General features: G+C 34.6%; 1 protein-coding gene across 7 annotated transcripts in view; it reads right to left on the reverse strand.

Moving 5' to 3' along the window:
- Window positions 1-15,125, reverse strand: part of Cnksr2 (connector enhancer of kinase suppressor of Ras 2) — a 226,767-nt gene that overhangs the window by 21,747 nt on the left and 189,895 nt on the right. For all 7 annotated transcript variants that reach the window (XM_031370058.1, XM_031370042.1, XM_031370067.1 and 4 more), the window contains 2 exons: window positions 13,510-13,610; window positions 10,430-10,970 (listed from right to left, as the gene is read on the reverse strand). In XM_031370058.1, coding sequence (XP_031225918.1) covers window positions 10,430-10,970; window positions 13,510-13,610 — 642 coding nt within the window. The remainder of the gene's footprint in view (window positions 1-10,429; window positions 10,971-13,509; window positions 13,611-15,125) is intronic.

Genomic DNA, 15,125 nt, shown 5'->3' on the forward strand with positions numbered 1-15,125 from the left:
ATATCTAAAATAAAAAAAAAAAAATCTTATATGTGAATTATATGGCAGAAATCACAAGTGTTATTTTTGGCATTTCTATGCCAAGGAAGAATGACTTAGGCCTTATGTGAAATAATAATATAACCACTACAATAGGGATTTCCTTTGAATGGCCTATGGTGCCAAGTTATTTGTATGCCATTAATATTAGGAATAAAGTGAGAGAAGGCAAATAAGTTAACAATACAGCTCATAAATATATTGTGTAATGGTCCTTCCTTTATTGACAGAGGCTGATTAGCAACAGGAACTATCTTAAGTCCATTGCTGCCGTGGGGAGCTGTGGATGGGCAAATGCTTGATGGGATAAGCTTATTGCTATGTTTGGAGCTTGGTCCTTTAACTAGATTTCGAGTGGCTACTTTTCCTTTAATACTGTATGAAAAAGGAAAAATAGGTATCAATGTAACATAGCCATTAGTTATTATAAGAACTTTAAATGCCATATGATAAACCTACTTATATCTAATTTTCCCTAAACTATTAAAAATGTAACAAAGAGTAGTCACGTTTCATTCAAATGTTCGAGCCATTTACTTATCCATTCATCACTTTTCAGTTTTCATAGTATGACATGCTTTTATGAACATTGAGTTCAGATAATTTTAAGTCTACATTATCAGTTTTCTATCATTAATTACATCTGATTTCTTATATCACTGGTTCAATTACACACTTTTTCTAAAAAGTCAATATTTTAATTAGGTATAATTAAAAACATAAGAATTAGTATTCTTTTGAATTTTACTTTTTGCAATAAGAAAGAAAAATGCTTAAAAGCTGTTCACTAATGTGACTATAGATATGGCTTAATGATCAAGAGTGTTTAAAATTACTGCTCTTCCAAATGAAATAATTTGGCCTCCAGTACTTGTATCAGAAGACTCACATTCTCCTGTATTCTAGCTAAAGGAAATACATTGTCTTCTATTCTATGTGGGCACCTTCACTTATGTATACATATCCCACTATATATACTCGTATGTGTAAAATATATAATAAAAATAAATCTTGGAAAAAGTAGTTCTGAATATCAGCAGTGAACTTCCTTACACTTTTCAGAAGCTGAAGACAGATTTTTCATGATCACTAGAATACTCTAGGTAATGTTTAGACAATAAATCATTTGTGTGATTTGGCTGTCACATTCCATTATCAGTGCTTGGAGGTGTTTTTATGAAACTGGAAGACTAAGAAAGTCATTTATGAACTCACTGCTAAATATAATGGGGAAAGTGCTAAATTTTACCAGAACTTAAAGCAGTATTTATTTCATTTGCTTTTTTGATCACATAGCAATTAATCAGAAATCAAATTTTGGAAATCTACACATTTCTTTCCTCAACAAATACACTATTATATACATATAATTATACATATATGTTATATATGATATGCTTTAAATGATTTTATTTACTATTTATTCATCCTGGGATCTATGATAACATATACTCAATATGTTTTATACCCTGTTTAATACATGCTTAGGGACTTAGGCAAATAATGTTTTGAAAGGCTAAATCAAGTTTACATGTTGATTTCTGACACCAGGTAAGGTATGTTAATAATTCAATTGGAAAAGACGTAACATTGGCTATGCTATGCAAGGCAGCTTAGAGTATGTGCCATCAAACCTGTCATCAGTCTCTGCATTGGACTCCAAGTTTTGGAAACCCAATTAAACATGAGATCAGTCTCTTTACTTATGGGCAAGAAAAAATTGTGTACCTTTCACCTACTGTGCTCTCTGAACTTCCAAAACTATCTTATTCTTTCTTCCATATGACCAAATTTAAACAATGTGCTGTTTTTTCCTTTTAAATCTAATTTGCTAGTTTCAGTTAAACAAAGAATATAAAATATTCAGAAATCTAAGTTTGTGTAAATACAAGGAAGAACTTTTATGTCTGGTTTGTCTGTTTTTTGTTTGTTTGTTTGTTTTTTGTTTTTGTTTTGTTTTGTTTTGTTTTTTTGGACACAGAAGCTCTGAAATCCTAAAATATTCAAACAGAGGCTTAATAATAAATTATCTTAAATATAAAAGTCCTTTCATTTTTGGGTGGGAAGATCGATAAAAACTGTCTTAGAATTCTTAAACTTGATGGTGAGATAGTTATATGTAGTTAAATATAACATGACATATTCTATGTTTACCTTAACAAACACAACTAATTAGATGAACTCTCCCTTACTATATATAAATCATTTTGCAATGGAATCTGTAGTATTACCAGAGAGAAAAACTGATAGAAACACATTTAAAAAGAATACATCCTACTGATTTCAAAGCAGTATTCAAAGTAAGTTAAAGATTACTTCACTTAATTATTCAGCATTTGTATCGATTTATCTTTGGAACTGTAAACCTTTTCCTGTCTTCAATGCTGAGGTATGGTCCTAATTAAGTTAACAAAAGCATATCATAAGCCTCAGTTCTTCAAGATGCAAAGTTTAGAGGAGACTTCCTAGTGACTATCTATAGTGTACAAAGACAATGGAGTTCAAAGTGAGGGATGAAGCTTACTGTCAGATTTCCTGAGCAGTTATATTAAACACCCTGATTCTATGCTGGCCCTCTACTTTGTAGGGGAAAAAAATGTGTAAATGCCTGAGTTTGACGTAACTAAAGGACAATGAAAAAAATAGCAGTCATGCCAAGGGGAAGAAGATAAAAAGTACGTTGAGTGATACTAAAGTCATGTTATTTCCTCTCACTAAGAATCACAGAGTGCATGCTTTAAAACAGCCATTTCACAAATCATAGAATAGACTTAGTGATGATAGGGTAAAATATCACAAATGTAAGCAAAATTTGAAAAGAAAAGACATATAGAGCCATGGATGACAACATTTGGAAGATCGAAATAAATAGACTTAAGATCTTATATAAATATATTCTGTGGGTGATTTATCCAAAGGCAATAAAACATTAGATTTAAAATTACAGGTTAAAGATTTTAAATAGGGAAGAAAATTAAAAATCTTTAAAATGAGAAAGCTGATTTTTTTCTGATAACACAGTTTTATAATTATAAAATTAGGAGCATGTTCTAAATGAATGAAATATTTATCCATATCCTGTAGAATATATCCACTTTATTGTATTATACATTTGATTTGTAATTGATCAGAATAGCTCAGCAACCAGAATGCTTATTTCTAAGCCATGACTTTTTTTTTTCCTCAGCCATGACTTTTAAGGAGTGAGCTAAACCAGACATAGATATTAAGGTAAATTCATCTCTAGTCTTGTAAAGCTTGCACAAATTATAAATAAATTAAAATGAGAATAGACCATTGTGCTATGTATCTAAGAATCAATTTTGTAAAATTGATAACTGGATATGAGAGAAAATTATTGGTACAAAGTAAGAAATTTGCTATATATTTTGAATTACTAAGTTTTTCCTTTTACTTAAAATGTAAATTTTTTTGAAGTCAGACTTATTAATGATATGGTACCTCTTATTTGATATATAAACAATAAATACCTATGAAGGAGTGGGCACAAGTTTAGAGCTAGTTGGATCATATATTTTTACTGTAAAGGAGAATTATAGGACAGATATTTAGTTTACATATCAGTAGATCTAGACTTTGAAATGTTATAGAATTCATGATTGGGAATATTAAATAATATGTAAATAATATGAAATGTCCTTAGCCACAATATTGAATTATATTAAAATTTCTGTGAAATAATTTAATGCATTTATTTTGTTGGCATACTTATATCTTATGTTGGTATCAGAAATATATGTACACGAAACTGTCATATTATATTGCATGGGAAAAGTTCTAGGAGTTCTGAAATATGAAACTTAAACAGTAAACATTATTATAACAAAGTGTCAACTTTAAAGGAGTACATATATACATGGGCACTTGTCCTTTAGTGAATAACATATTACTAAGAACCTTCTCCTATTAAAGGAGAATTTTCAGAATATAATTGAGGTGTGTGTGTGTGTGTGTGTGTGTGTGTGTGTGTGTATGAGAGAGAGAGAGAGTAAGAGAGTGAGAGACAGAGAACGAGTGAGAATGCAAGAGAAACAGAGGCAGAGAGGGAGACAGAGAGATACACACACACACACACACACACACATACACATACACACACACACACACACACACACACAGGGAGACAGAGAAAGAGCAAGAGCGAGAAGGAAAGCAAGAGTGAGCGAATGAGAGAGAGAATATGCTACCTGTGGGCATAGTGTTTGTAGAGGCTGGCAGAAGATGTGAACCACTAGATGTGGGTTCTCTGGGAACTAAACTTGTGTTCTCTAGAAAAGCTTCAAGTTCTCTTAGACATTGAGTGCTCTTTGGCACCCATACAGTTCTTAAGAACAAATCTTAGAATCTGGCCTGGTTGTTTTATCCCAGAGCTTTGAGATAAGCTGACAGTATTAGAAGATCTCTATAAAGAAGAGAAAAAAATTTAAGCACTGAGGGATTAGATAAGCAGATAAGAGAACTTTTACTATATGAATTTAGGGTAAACAAGGAAAAGCAGGCTGAATTTAAGGACAGTTTCTGTATAACATGCTAAAAACTACTCCCACTGAGAAGCTAACAATAAGTCATTACTGAATTGAAAAGTGATTTACTTTTATGAATTGTGAACATAGTAAGAAGCAACATTATGACTGAATCTGATTATCTATTTTGGCAAAAATGTAAATCATAGCTTGTCTTAGCTATGATAATGATAGGTTGTCATTCTGTTATGTGAGTTTAAGTTTTACCTGGCTGCATCTTCTGCTGGTGCAACTCTGTAGCATGTAGAAGTTTTTTTCCCCATTAAAATCTGGTTTTATTACTCTGAACACCACTGAGAGTATTTTCCTGCTAGATGGAGGACCACTGGGTATTTACTAAACTACAAGAGTCATTATTAATACTTCCCCAAACTAATTAAGATGGTACTAGGTGATAAATGACTTTTTAGGAAAACCCAAGGCTGTGAAACAAGCACACAGTTGATCTGAGTTGCCTCTTTCTATAACTTACGGATTTTGTTAGAAGGACAATAGCCTAGAGGTGGTAAAAGATCTGTTTCTAACTAGTTTATGAAAATGAGTTGATCACTTCATGTCCCATAATTGTGACACTTATATTCAAAATGGGATTATACAGAAGAGGATTGCTTCACCCATAAGCAATCATGCTCAATGTGACTAAACAAGGAGTCAGAGCTGTAATTCTCGATACTAGCATCCTAGCGTAAACAGGGCACACTAAACACTTGCAAATTCTGCCTTTAAGTAATGTCCAAAATAAATAGATGAACAATGTTTTAGTTTCTGGTTCATGTCATTAGTGGCTAATAATTGTTTTCATCATGTAAGGAAAAAGTGAGGCTAGTGCAATTTAAAATGTACTCTCTATCAGCATTAGAATTCTAGACAGATGATTGTCCACATTACCACCAGTGTTTGTACTTCCTTACAGTTTTATACATCAGACAACATGAGACTGGGATTTCCCCCAGATTTTCTGTGTTCTTTGCTTATATTTACTTGGCTAAGCAGCCAAGGATGGTACCTGCAACTTTACAAAAGTGATATATTTAAAGTGCTCTGCTATCCTTTGACTTCTTTCACGTTATTTCTTTTTACATGTGTCCTTTGTCTTCCTCCCCCCTTTGGATTTCAGTTGTAACTTCACAGATTATTTATGATGCTGCTCTCACCGGATTATTTACTTGTGTGCGAAATTTACATTAAACAGAAAAGTGATGCAACACTTTTCTTTAGTCTCAACTTGTCCCATTCCTCGAACCCTGTCTTCAATATAAGTTTGTATTCAAATTACATCATTTCCTTGCCTGCAAGATACCTGGATGCTCTTAAAGATAAAATGTGCACCTTTGGAGCTTTACAATAACTGAATACAATGAGGGCATCTTCTCTGCACTGTATTAGTAGTCATTATCAGTCTTTCTGCCTAGATAATTCCAGGCATTGGGCTATGTAACTACAAAATAACCTGCACAGCTCCAAAACTGCCAATGGCATGCATAGAATGTTATATTTTAAAATACAAGTTTAGCATGTATTTTTCAGAGGTTCTAATTTGAAAAGCATAAACATCATATCCAGATAGCCTAATGTATATTCTAGTTACATAGTAATAGATTAAATCTCTTTCTGCTCTGGTTGAAAGACCTAGATTTTGTTTTAGATTTCTAAGACTAAGTTAAATACATGTATAAATTAAAGGAAAATGCTGATAGGTAATCTCTAAAATAATGGAAAAGAGAACATTATGATTTTATTAAAGAAATGAGTGCACAAAGAAGGTGTGACTGGAAAGGCTATCTTTTAACAGCCAATGAGGAAATCAGCAGGATCAAGGGATAAAGCTTTTGAAAACCTCATCTAAAGTCCCTACCATTACAAAGGAGTTAAAGACGCTCTCAGCAAACTTTAAGCCATATTAAGCAAGACAGTATTTTGGTGTTATAACAAATAATTTCTGAATTAAGTGTAGTTTTATATTATCTTATACTTTAATGATTTATACCTTTAAAAGTTGTAGAGGCTGCCATAATTAATAATTTAATTTAAGGACACTATTTAAAGGCCCATACCTTAGTGAGCTTTGAAACCACTAATTGGGATAATAGGAAATTACTTGTCTTTTCCCAAATGTCAGTGAAGTAGGTCAGGATAATTAATATGCATGCTGACTTTTCAGTCAAAGGAAAACAAGACATGTCTCCTTTGTGTACTTTTAGTACCATCTATTTCAGTCTGAAATGATTTCAGCCTGAGAAAATTGTCACAGTATGACTCAGTTAAATAACTGAATTTCAAATAAGACAAAAGGTAGTTCAACCACGAGTACAAAGATGGCAGTCTATTCTATGAAAGGCTAAATTTCACAAGCAGGAGGAAAGCAAAAATGACTCAGGGTGATGGATTTAGGTGCCTCTTGCTCCTTGGATTTCACTGCAAACATGTGTCATTTAATATACAACATTACATGAGGTAAGACAAAATAAATGATATTAAAGGAGTTTGGTTAACAATACTTCCTCAGTGACTGCTCTTCCGAAGGTCCTGAGTTCAAATCCCAGCAACCACATGGTGGCTCACAACCATCTGTAATGAGATCTGATGCCCTCTTCTAGTGTGTCTGAGGATATCTACAGTGTACTTACATATAATAAATAAATATTTTTAAAAAAACAAAAACAATACTTCCTCATGCGTAAGTTATAAAACAATTTATATTTTCATGTTTTCTATTACTTATTTTGGTCCCCTGCTAAACACTTCCTATTTTAAATGTTTAGGCAAAATTTAAAAAAATATTCTGAGCCAGAGCTGTAACACTCACTTCCCTTGCGCATGATTAGTACACATTTTCTTTAGTAGATCAAGCTGAGTGATGGCCTGAAGCAGGAGAGCACTACACTACCGAGAGACTCGGAGTTTTGCAAGTTTGCTTTGCTTGTCAATCTGTGTGTCTACATAAATGAGTGCTCTGTAGGAGAGGATGTACATATAAGTATGATGCTGACATCATGGCCATGGCTTTTTGTTCTGTCTAATTTCTGTTTCTGGCACAATACCCAGCAGTTTGGTTTGAATAAGCAGCCTTCATGGTTAATTCTAATGACCAATCCACACAAGGCATGATTATGACATTCTCAAAGTAGATCCTAAATAGACTGAGCCACTAAACAAAGAACATACACGGGCTGGAATGAGGCCCCAAGCACATACGTAGCAGACATGCAGCTCAGTCTCCATGGCTGCATTGCCTTACCTCAGTGGGAGAGGATGCACCACCCTGGCAGACTTAATGCACCAGGGTAGGGGCAATTCCCAGGGGTCCACTCTCTCAGAGGATATCTGGATGGGGGGAGGGTCTCTGTGAGGGGGGACTGGGAGGGGGTAGTGTTTGATGTAAATAAATAGAAAAATGGTCAAGTTATCTGGCTTCTAAAAGAAATAACTGATTTTAAAGTGAACCTTTTTTCCAAATGAAACATTTATCGTGTTATATAGTTCTAAATATTTAGAATGCAACAAAAATCAGTCACCATCAATCAGTAAGGTGAATATGAAAAATCTTCTAGGCAAAATATAATGCAGTACTCCAGACAGAAAGTTTGTAATGCATGAAAAAAATTAAGTGAGGAGATTTATGGAGTACCCTGAAAGAATTAGACGAGGCCTCAAAAATACTACATGACCATTTTTAGTGAGGCAAATCATAATGAAATTGCATGGACTGCCTCACAGTATTGAATTATGATGACAAAATATATAATATTAAATTTATTGACAAACTCATTAGAAATGTTCTACCTTGCCATGTTTATTTTGTAACGAGCTCATGGAAAATGATGGGCAGTATCAAATAATTATGCATTTAATGCATCTGTAACCCAAACTTAAAAAAATGCCATCAACCTAGGGGTATATCTGAAGAGAAATCCTACATACAAAACAATAAGAGGACTCTTGAAGAAAAAAAAAACCCACAAGCCATCTAACTAGATAGAGATGCTCTGTGGGTGTTGGAAACCTGAAGAAAGGGTAGGGCTGATACCATGTTCTAGACATGATTGCTCCTTCCTACTTCTCCATATGATGACTAGGACAAAATAAATCACTCAAAAAAGAAAGAACTGGTGAATTTGACTATAAAATTGATAAAGATTTATGAACAGAATTTGTATTTCTGAATTTAATACCCTTTAATTGGCTGAGATGGAGTATTTTCCTTCCCCAGGGTTTACAGAATAATAAATAAACCCCACATATTTATGCATAGCTGTTGTAAAGCACCTGGATGAGAATCAAAACGAATTTTCTAATTCTGCTAATCATTACAGTATTAAGCATGTAATAGGCTTGCCAGAATGCCTATAAAAGCCTAGGATGAGTCTTAAATACTCTTTTCATAAGAATCTTCCATAATCTCTGATAGATATAGGTGTTGGGTGGGTTTGTAGGTGATATGTGCCAATTATCTTTTCAGCATTGACAGCCATATCTTTTGTAATGTTCTCATGGACACTGTGGCCAAAATGTACTTTATACAGAAAATGTCCAAGCATGTGAATTTGATTATAAATTTTTCTTATATTTTATTGGTGGAAGATATAGAATTCTCATCAACACATGTGAGCGGAGGAGGCTCCTTGCTAAAGGAAGCAAGTGTCACACTGAGAGTCTTGACCTGTTAGTAACTTCTACGCTGTGAGTTGTTTATTTTTCCACTCGTAGTAATGAATAACTTATGCTAATGTATCCTATAATCAAGGTCCTATATACTTGACTGACAGGGAGCATGTTCCATTTTATTTGTATCTTCAAAAAGAGGGGGCCAATCCATTAAAAAATGCAAATAAATAACTTGTTCAATCATTGGTTCCAGTCATCTGTACTAATTCACTTAATATGTATGTTACTCACCTATAATCTTTTCATTTTACAGTTAGGACTTATAGGCAGATATTTGATAATTTAAATAATTGAGGTAAAGCCTTTCCCTTAAATAAATCAGGGTTCTGGACCAGTGTTTCATGGTAGTTATAAACAAAAGCTTCGTATTAGCATGTTGCATAACAAACTTGATAGCTAGTAAATATATTCAGCTTTTTTTTTTTTGAGACAGGGTCTCACATAGCCTGCATTAACTCTGAGCCTGATGTACATGATGTATCTGAGGATGATCTCAAATTCCTGATCCTCCTGTCTCTAAATTCCAAGTGTGTGTGTGTGTGTGTGTGTATGCACCACTATGTCTGTTTTAAAATATATTTTTAAAGTAAAACACCCTAGAATTACTAGAAAAGTTACTGAATTATCTTCTTTTTCTTTTGAGTTGATACCCATACCAATGTTCATCAACAAAATAACTGGATGCTCCTAGCAAATTGGTTTCTAGAAAAAGCCAAGCAATTTGGAATGACATATGCTGTATGAAACATTTTTTTGGGGGAAAGTGCTTTTTGAACTTTTCCCTGACAGTGAAAGGAAAGATATGAGTGTAAATGTTGGCATGCATGTGTGTATTCAGTTATTCAACCAGGGTTTTGTTGATACTCTACTTAAAACATTTATAGTTTCTTGACCGAAATTCAGGAGGCAATCACTATGGACTGGCAAGAACTATGCATGAAATTAAGAAGAAGAAAGTAGGGAAGAGAAGAAGGTAAAGAAATGAAAACTATTAACCTCAAAAACCAAACAGGGAGTTGGGAGGAAAAGTATTTGTTCTAGTGGCATTTGTCTTGGTTCATAAATTAGGGAGACCTAACTTCCTATCCAGCAAGACCGTTATTTATTTTAAAGGGAAGCAATCTTCCAATAAAGGGCTATTACTGTGTACACAGGCTAAGAAGTTCCACAAACATACTTACTTTTCTCTCCGATGTTTTCTCCTGTTGCTTCCTCTTCTTCCTCCTCCTCTTCTTCCTCCACTTCTGGTGGCTGTATGTCATCTTGTGGGTCACAGGCACTAACTGGTGCATTCAGACAGCAATGGTTGAACCCGCTATCTCGAGGCAGAGTAAAACTTCGAGGCTTGCCCCCGTTGCCATTTAACACTTGCATCCTCTCGCTCTCGGCTAAAGGGTATGGGCCATAGTGATCCTGGAGGTGGCACTTCTGAGTTGGAAGAGTGGACTGCCTCCTGTGCTCAGGGGAGATGGCCGCCGAATCAGAGAAGACAGAATCTTCCAGAGGCAGAGTCTGAAGATAGTGTAAGCCTGAACTTGTCAGCGGTGTCTCAATTAAATCCTGCCAGGAGCGGCGCTGACTGGCTGTCTTGCGAATGGGGGACACGGCACTGCTCCCAGTAACTTCCTGGCGAAACTCTTCATGTGAAGACTGAGACTGAGAGGTCTCTGTGGAGGAAAGCCGGCTGTGTTTTGCTTCCACATAAGGACTGGCACAACTCATCTGTGGAAAGAAGTCCCTTATCAGTTTCCACAGAAATAACAGACCATTCAGATTGTCAAATACCTTTCTTTCTGATTTTTACCACAAAGTATTTAGTTGGATAGAAATCTTACACATTCAAGTAACAACTGCACAATTTTACAGACATCTTAATGTCTAGGCCCTGGCTTACACTTTAAGAGTTAGGAATTCAAATGCCTTGAGATATAGATGTAACAGTTGTCCATAAAACAATAGTACAAACCTGATAATAATGAAAGTATGAGAAACTGTAAATGTTTATGTAAGAAACATTCAGCAACTAAACAATTTAAAAATGTTTACATCTTTTGAAATTCTAAAGAAACAGTCCCCATAGATTCATATTTCTGGATTTTAGGCAGCTTAGCAGGTGAGAGACAGAGAGAGGCTTTTGTGTATGAGAAAAACTTGTCTATCAACAGAGTAACTTTTCTGCTTCTCCATAGGTAAGTGTCTGTACCTATGGGTCCCGAGGAGAAGCTGTCTTGTGGTTTTGTCAATTCTACAGTAATTTCTGGAGAACTGAAAATAGGGGTGAGAAGGTATGGGGACACCCTCTTGGAGTCACGGGATGACTATCGGAGGGTAGAATGGGGGGGGGGGGGATAATGACTGGACTGTAAAAAAGAGATTAAAGATTAAAAAAAGAAAATATGGGTAGGATGAAATTATAGTTTGTTGGAGATTAGTATATAGGCACAATATAGAGTACATAAAAAGGAATATATTTTGTACATGAATTTAACTTTAGGAAAATATATTATATCATAAAAGACAAACAAGAAGAAAGAATAGCATCAATAAAATGCTGTAAAATATTCACAGTACAGCACTCTACCTGGCACAAGCCTTATTCTAGCTCTAGAGGCTAGCAGGCTAACCCCCAGGGGCCTTTCTGCAAGGAGCTACATTTATTCATCACAAATGGGGTTGAGGTATCCGCTAGAAGAAATCTGGCTGAGATGAACATGTCACCCCATTTGGAAAAGGAAGAGAAACTACTTAGCATCATCCATAGGCAAATTATTACCTTTTAACATATTGAGTGGTATGTTGAACTATAACTTAATAATATGGATAGTTTCTTTCTAAGATGCTACTGTTATGCAAAGGAAAAAAGACACATTAAGCAGGACAGTAGAACACTGGGAGTGCAGAGGCCATACTGGGAATTGAAAGATTTAAGTGGGACTGAGGTAGGAGGAGGGTTGGGGAGAGTAGGGGCAAGACTAGGGCTAAGCAAAAATAATGATATATTTTAAAATACACATGAAAACCAACTTCTTGGTAAGGTAATTTAAACTAATTTAAAAAAATTAAAGCATGGTTTTCCTTTCATCTTTTTAAAATATTCCAAAGGAATTATTCAGATCCTGGTATTTTTAAAGAAAGAGAAAATATTAATTACTTGGAATAATACAAAGAGACTGAATTAACTTGACCTTTGCCACATAAACTAGCTTTCTTTTTCCTTTGTGGCAGACTGAGTCCCAAGATACAGAGAATTGATTACTTTGGTAACATTACCATTAAATTCAATGGCTATACTGATATACTCTCAGTAATTCTGATGGGAAACAGACACAAGCTGGCATAATCTTTAAAAAAGTTGGATAATTATTTACCTCAATTATTTCCCTCAATTTATACATAGGGTGATTTATAGGTTTGAGCATTGTATAAGAATTCTGGAGCACCATAAACATATATATTAAAGCAGACAGCATGTCTATATAAAGTACTTCAGCAAGCACTCATTTTTTTCTTTCTTTTCTTTTCTTCTTCTTTTTTTTTTTAATTTGACAGAAGCTAGAGTCATCTGGGAAGAATACCAACTGGGAAAATAACCCCATCTAATTGTCCTGTAGGCAAGTTTATGTGGCATTTTCTTGATCAATGATTGACGTGGGAGGGCCCAGAACATTGTGGGTGCCAACTCTGGGCTGATGATGAGCTACCTAGTAAGCAGAGTTCCACCATGTCCTCTTTTTCAGTTCCTGCCTCCATCCAGGTTACTACTCTGCCTGAGTACCTGCCTTGGCTTCCCTCAATGATGAATTATGATCAAGGCTTGTAAAACAAATAAGCCTTTTCTTCTCCAAATTGCTTTCAGTTTTGATATTTTCTTATAGCACTAAAAAGCAAACTAAGATAGCACATGATATCTGTTACTGAGCTACATCTCCAGCTCTCTAGTACTAGTATTTATCAGTTGTTCCTAAAGGGCATAAAGTTAACTTTATCAGTATGGCATAAATACGATCAATTCATAAATACTTTTCAAAGGAAACTTTTCTGTTGTTTTTAATTCCTTTTAATCTGGCAAACTCCTTCTGCCAAAAATCTATGGTGATTGTTTACTTGATTAATATTCCTTGTAAACATAAACATATTTTCCTCCTGATTTCAGATGACAAATTTTCTTTTCACCAGGAAATCTTGTTTGACATACAATTTAATATAGTTTTTCAGTTCAAAGCATCCTGCTACGTCCTTAGCACACTGATGTTTAACTTACGGAGGGAGGCCGTGGGTATGTGTCATAGGGGGGTGGAGGGCTGTCTTGTTTTGGTGTTGATGGAGTATCTGCTTCTTCTTTGTCACTTTCACTCCAGTAATCTGAAAGTTTATACACATGGACATCTCAGCATTTTATAAGAATTCATAGCTGTATTTCTCAAGAAAAGATAAAATCACATAACCAAAAAGATTTACATTTCTTTACTACAGCATGTCTGTCATCATTTCCCTACCCAAGAGTTATCAGTTTCATTTTAGAGAAGGACAAAATAACCTAATTACAATATCATCAAAATTAATGAAAAAATAGAAAGTCTTAATATAGTATTCTATAAGCCAAATCATGTTTAGGATACATTTGATTTGAGATCAAATTATTCAGAATCTTTAATTAATAAATACCACAGGATGTTTCTTAAACTATGTCACACTGTGATGACTACTCAGAGAGAAAAGTAATATACCATATGTTGCTGTGTATCTCTACTGATATAAATACCTCCAAAGTTAATGTTCTAAATTCCCCCTTTTCTGGCTTCAATTCACTGGTTATCTAACAGTTGCTGCTTTCTAGAGTCAAGTTGACATGAATCTTTTAACACCATACTCCCACCTCTCCTTGGAAAGACATGGCAAAACATAAATCTTGCCAAATACATACACCACACACACACACACACACACACACACACACACACACACACACACACACACAAACTGTATAACACACAAACTAACTGTATACCAGCTAAACTGAGCTACTAGAACCAAGTTTCCAAAATTACTTAAAAGGTAGGAAATATAAGCCAGGAGACAAAATTACTTGCAGACCTGAGGCAAGAGGGAAGATAAAGAACTCTGAATGCTATATTAATATTGTTAGTTAAATCCAACAAAGTATCAACAATCAGAATCACTTTTACTATAGCAGCCATAACTGCTGTGTTGATTCTTTATGTGAGTTCCAAGTGAAGAGCTGGGATGATTACAATAGCAATTTTAGGTGAGAAAACAGGTATAAAAAGCAGAGGAAATTTGTCTGAAAATTTGGATTCTAAAACAACCAGCACAAGGCTCAAGTAGTATTTAGATTCAAGTGAAAAAAAAAACCATAGTACATATTTTTGTAGGAACCCTTCTCTTTCCAGAAATTCTCAGTTGTAAGGTTTTTCCTATAGTGTTATCTAGTGTTATTAGTTAGTGAGCACAACTAAGTCTTTTCAGAAATTGTTACATTCCAGGTAGGAAATAATAGAACTGGATTAAAACTAGGGTATTACCTTGATCCAAAGCTCTGCAGATTAAATTTCTGGGACTCTTGCTTGACACATCAAGAAAGTTTAATGTTAAGTATAGTGAGGTTATTTAATCTCCCTTACCCACTCCTGATTTTTAACTCTGGTGAATAGAGTTTACTGTGAACAGAAAGTCTCTATCAATGGATACTGGACATAATAAATGGCCCATTCTATTCAGGCCTTAAAACTCAAGGACCCTGACAATCCCCACTGGAACAAAAAACCAAAATGTCTAATTAACCTTAATTCGATTAACTATGGAGCAGAGACTGAAGGAAGGGTAAGCCAGCCTAAATATTGCTATCTCCTGAGAGGC

Source organism: Mastomys coucha, chromosome X (assembly GCF_008632895.1).
Source record: "Mastomys coucha isolate ucsf_1 chromosome X, UCSF_Mcou_1, whole genome shotgun sequence".
Lineage (NCBI taxonomy): Eukaryota > Metazoa > Chordata > Mammalia > Rodentia > Muridae > Mastomys > Mastomys coucha.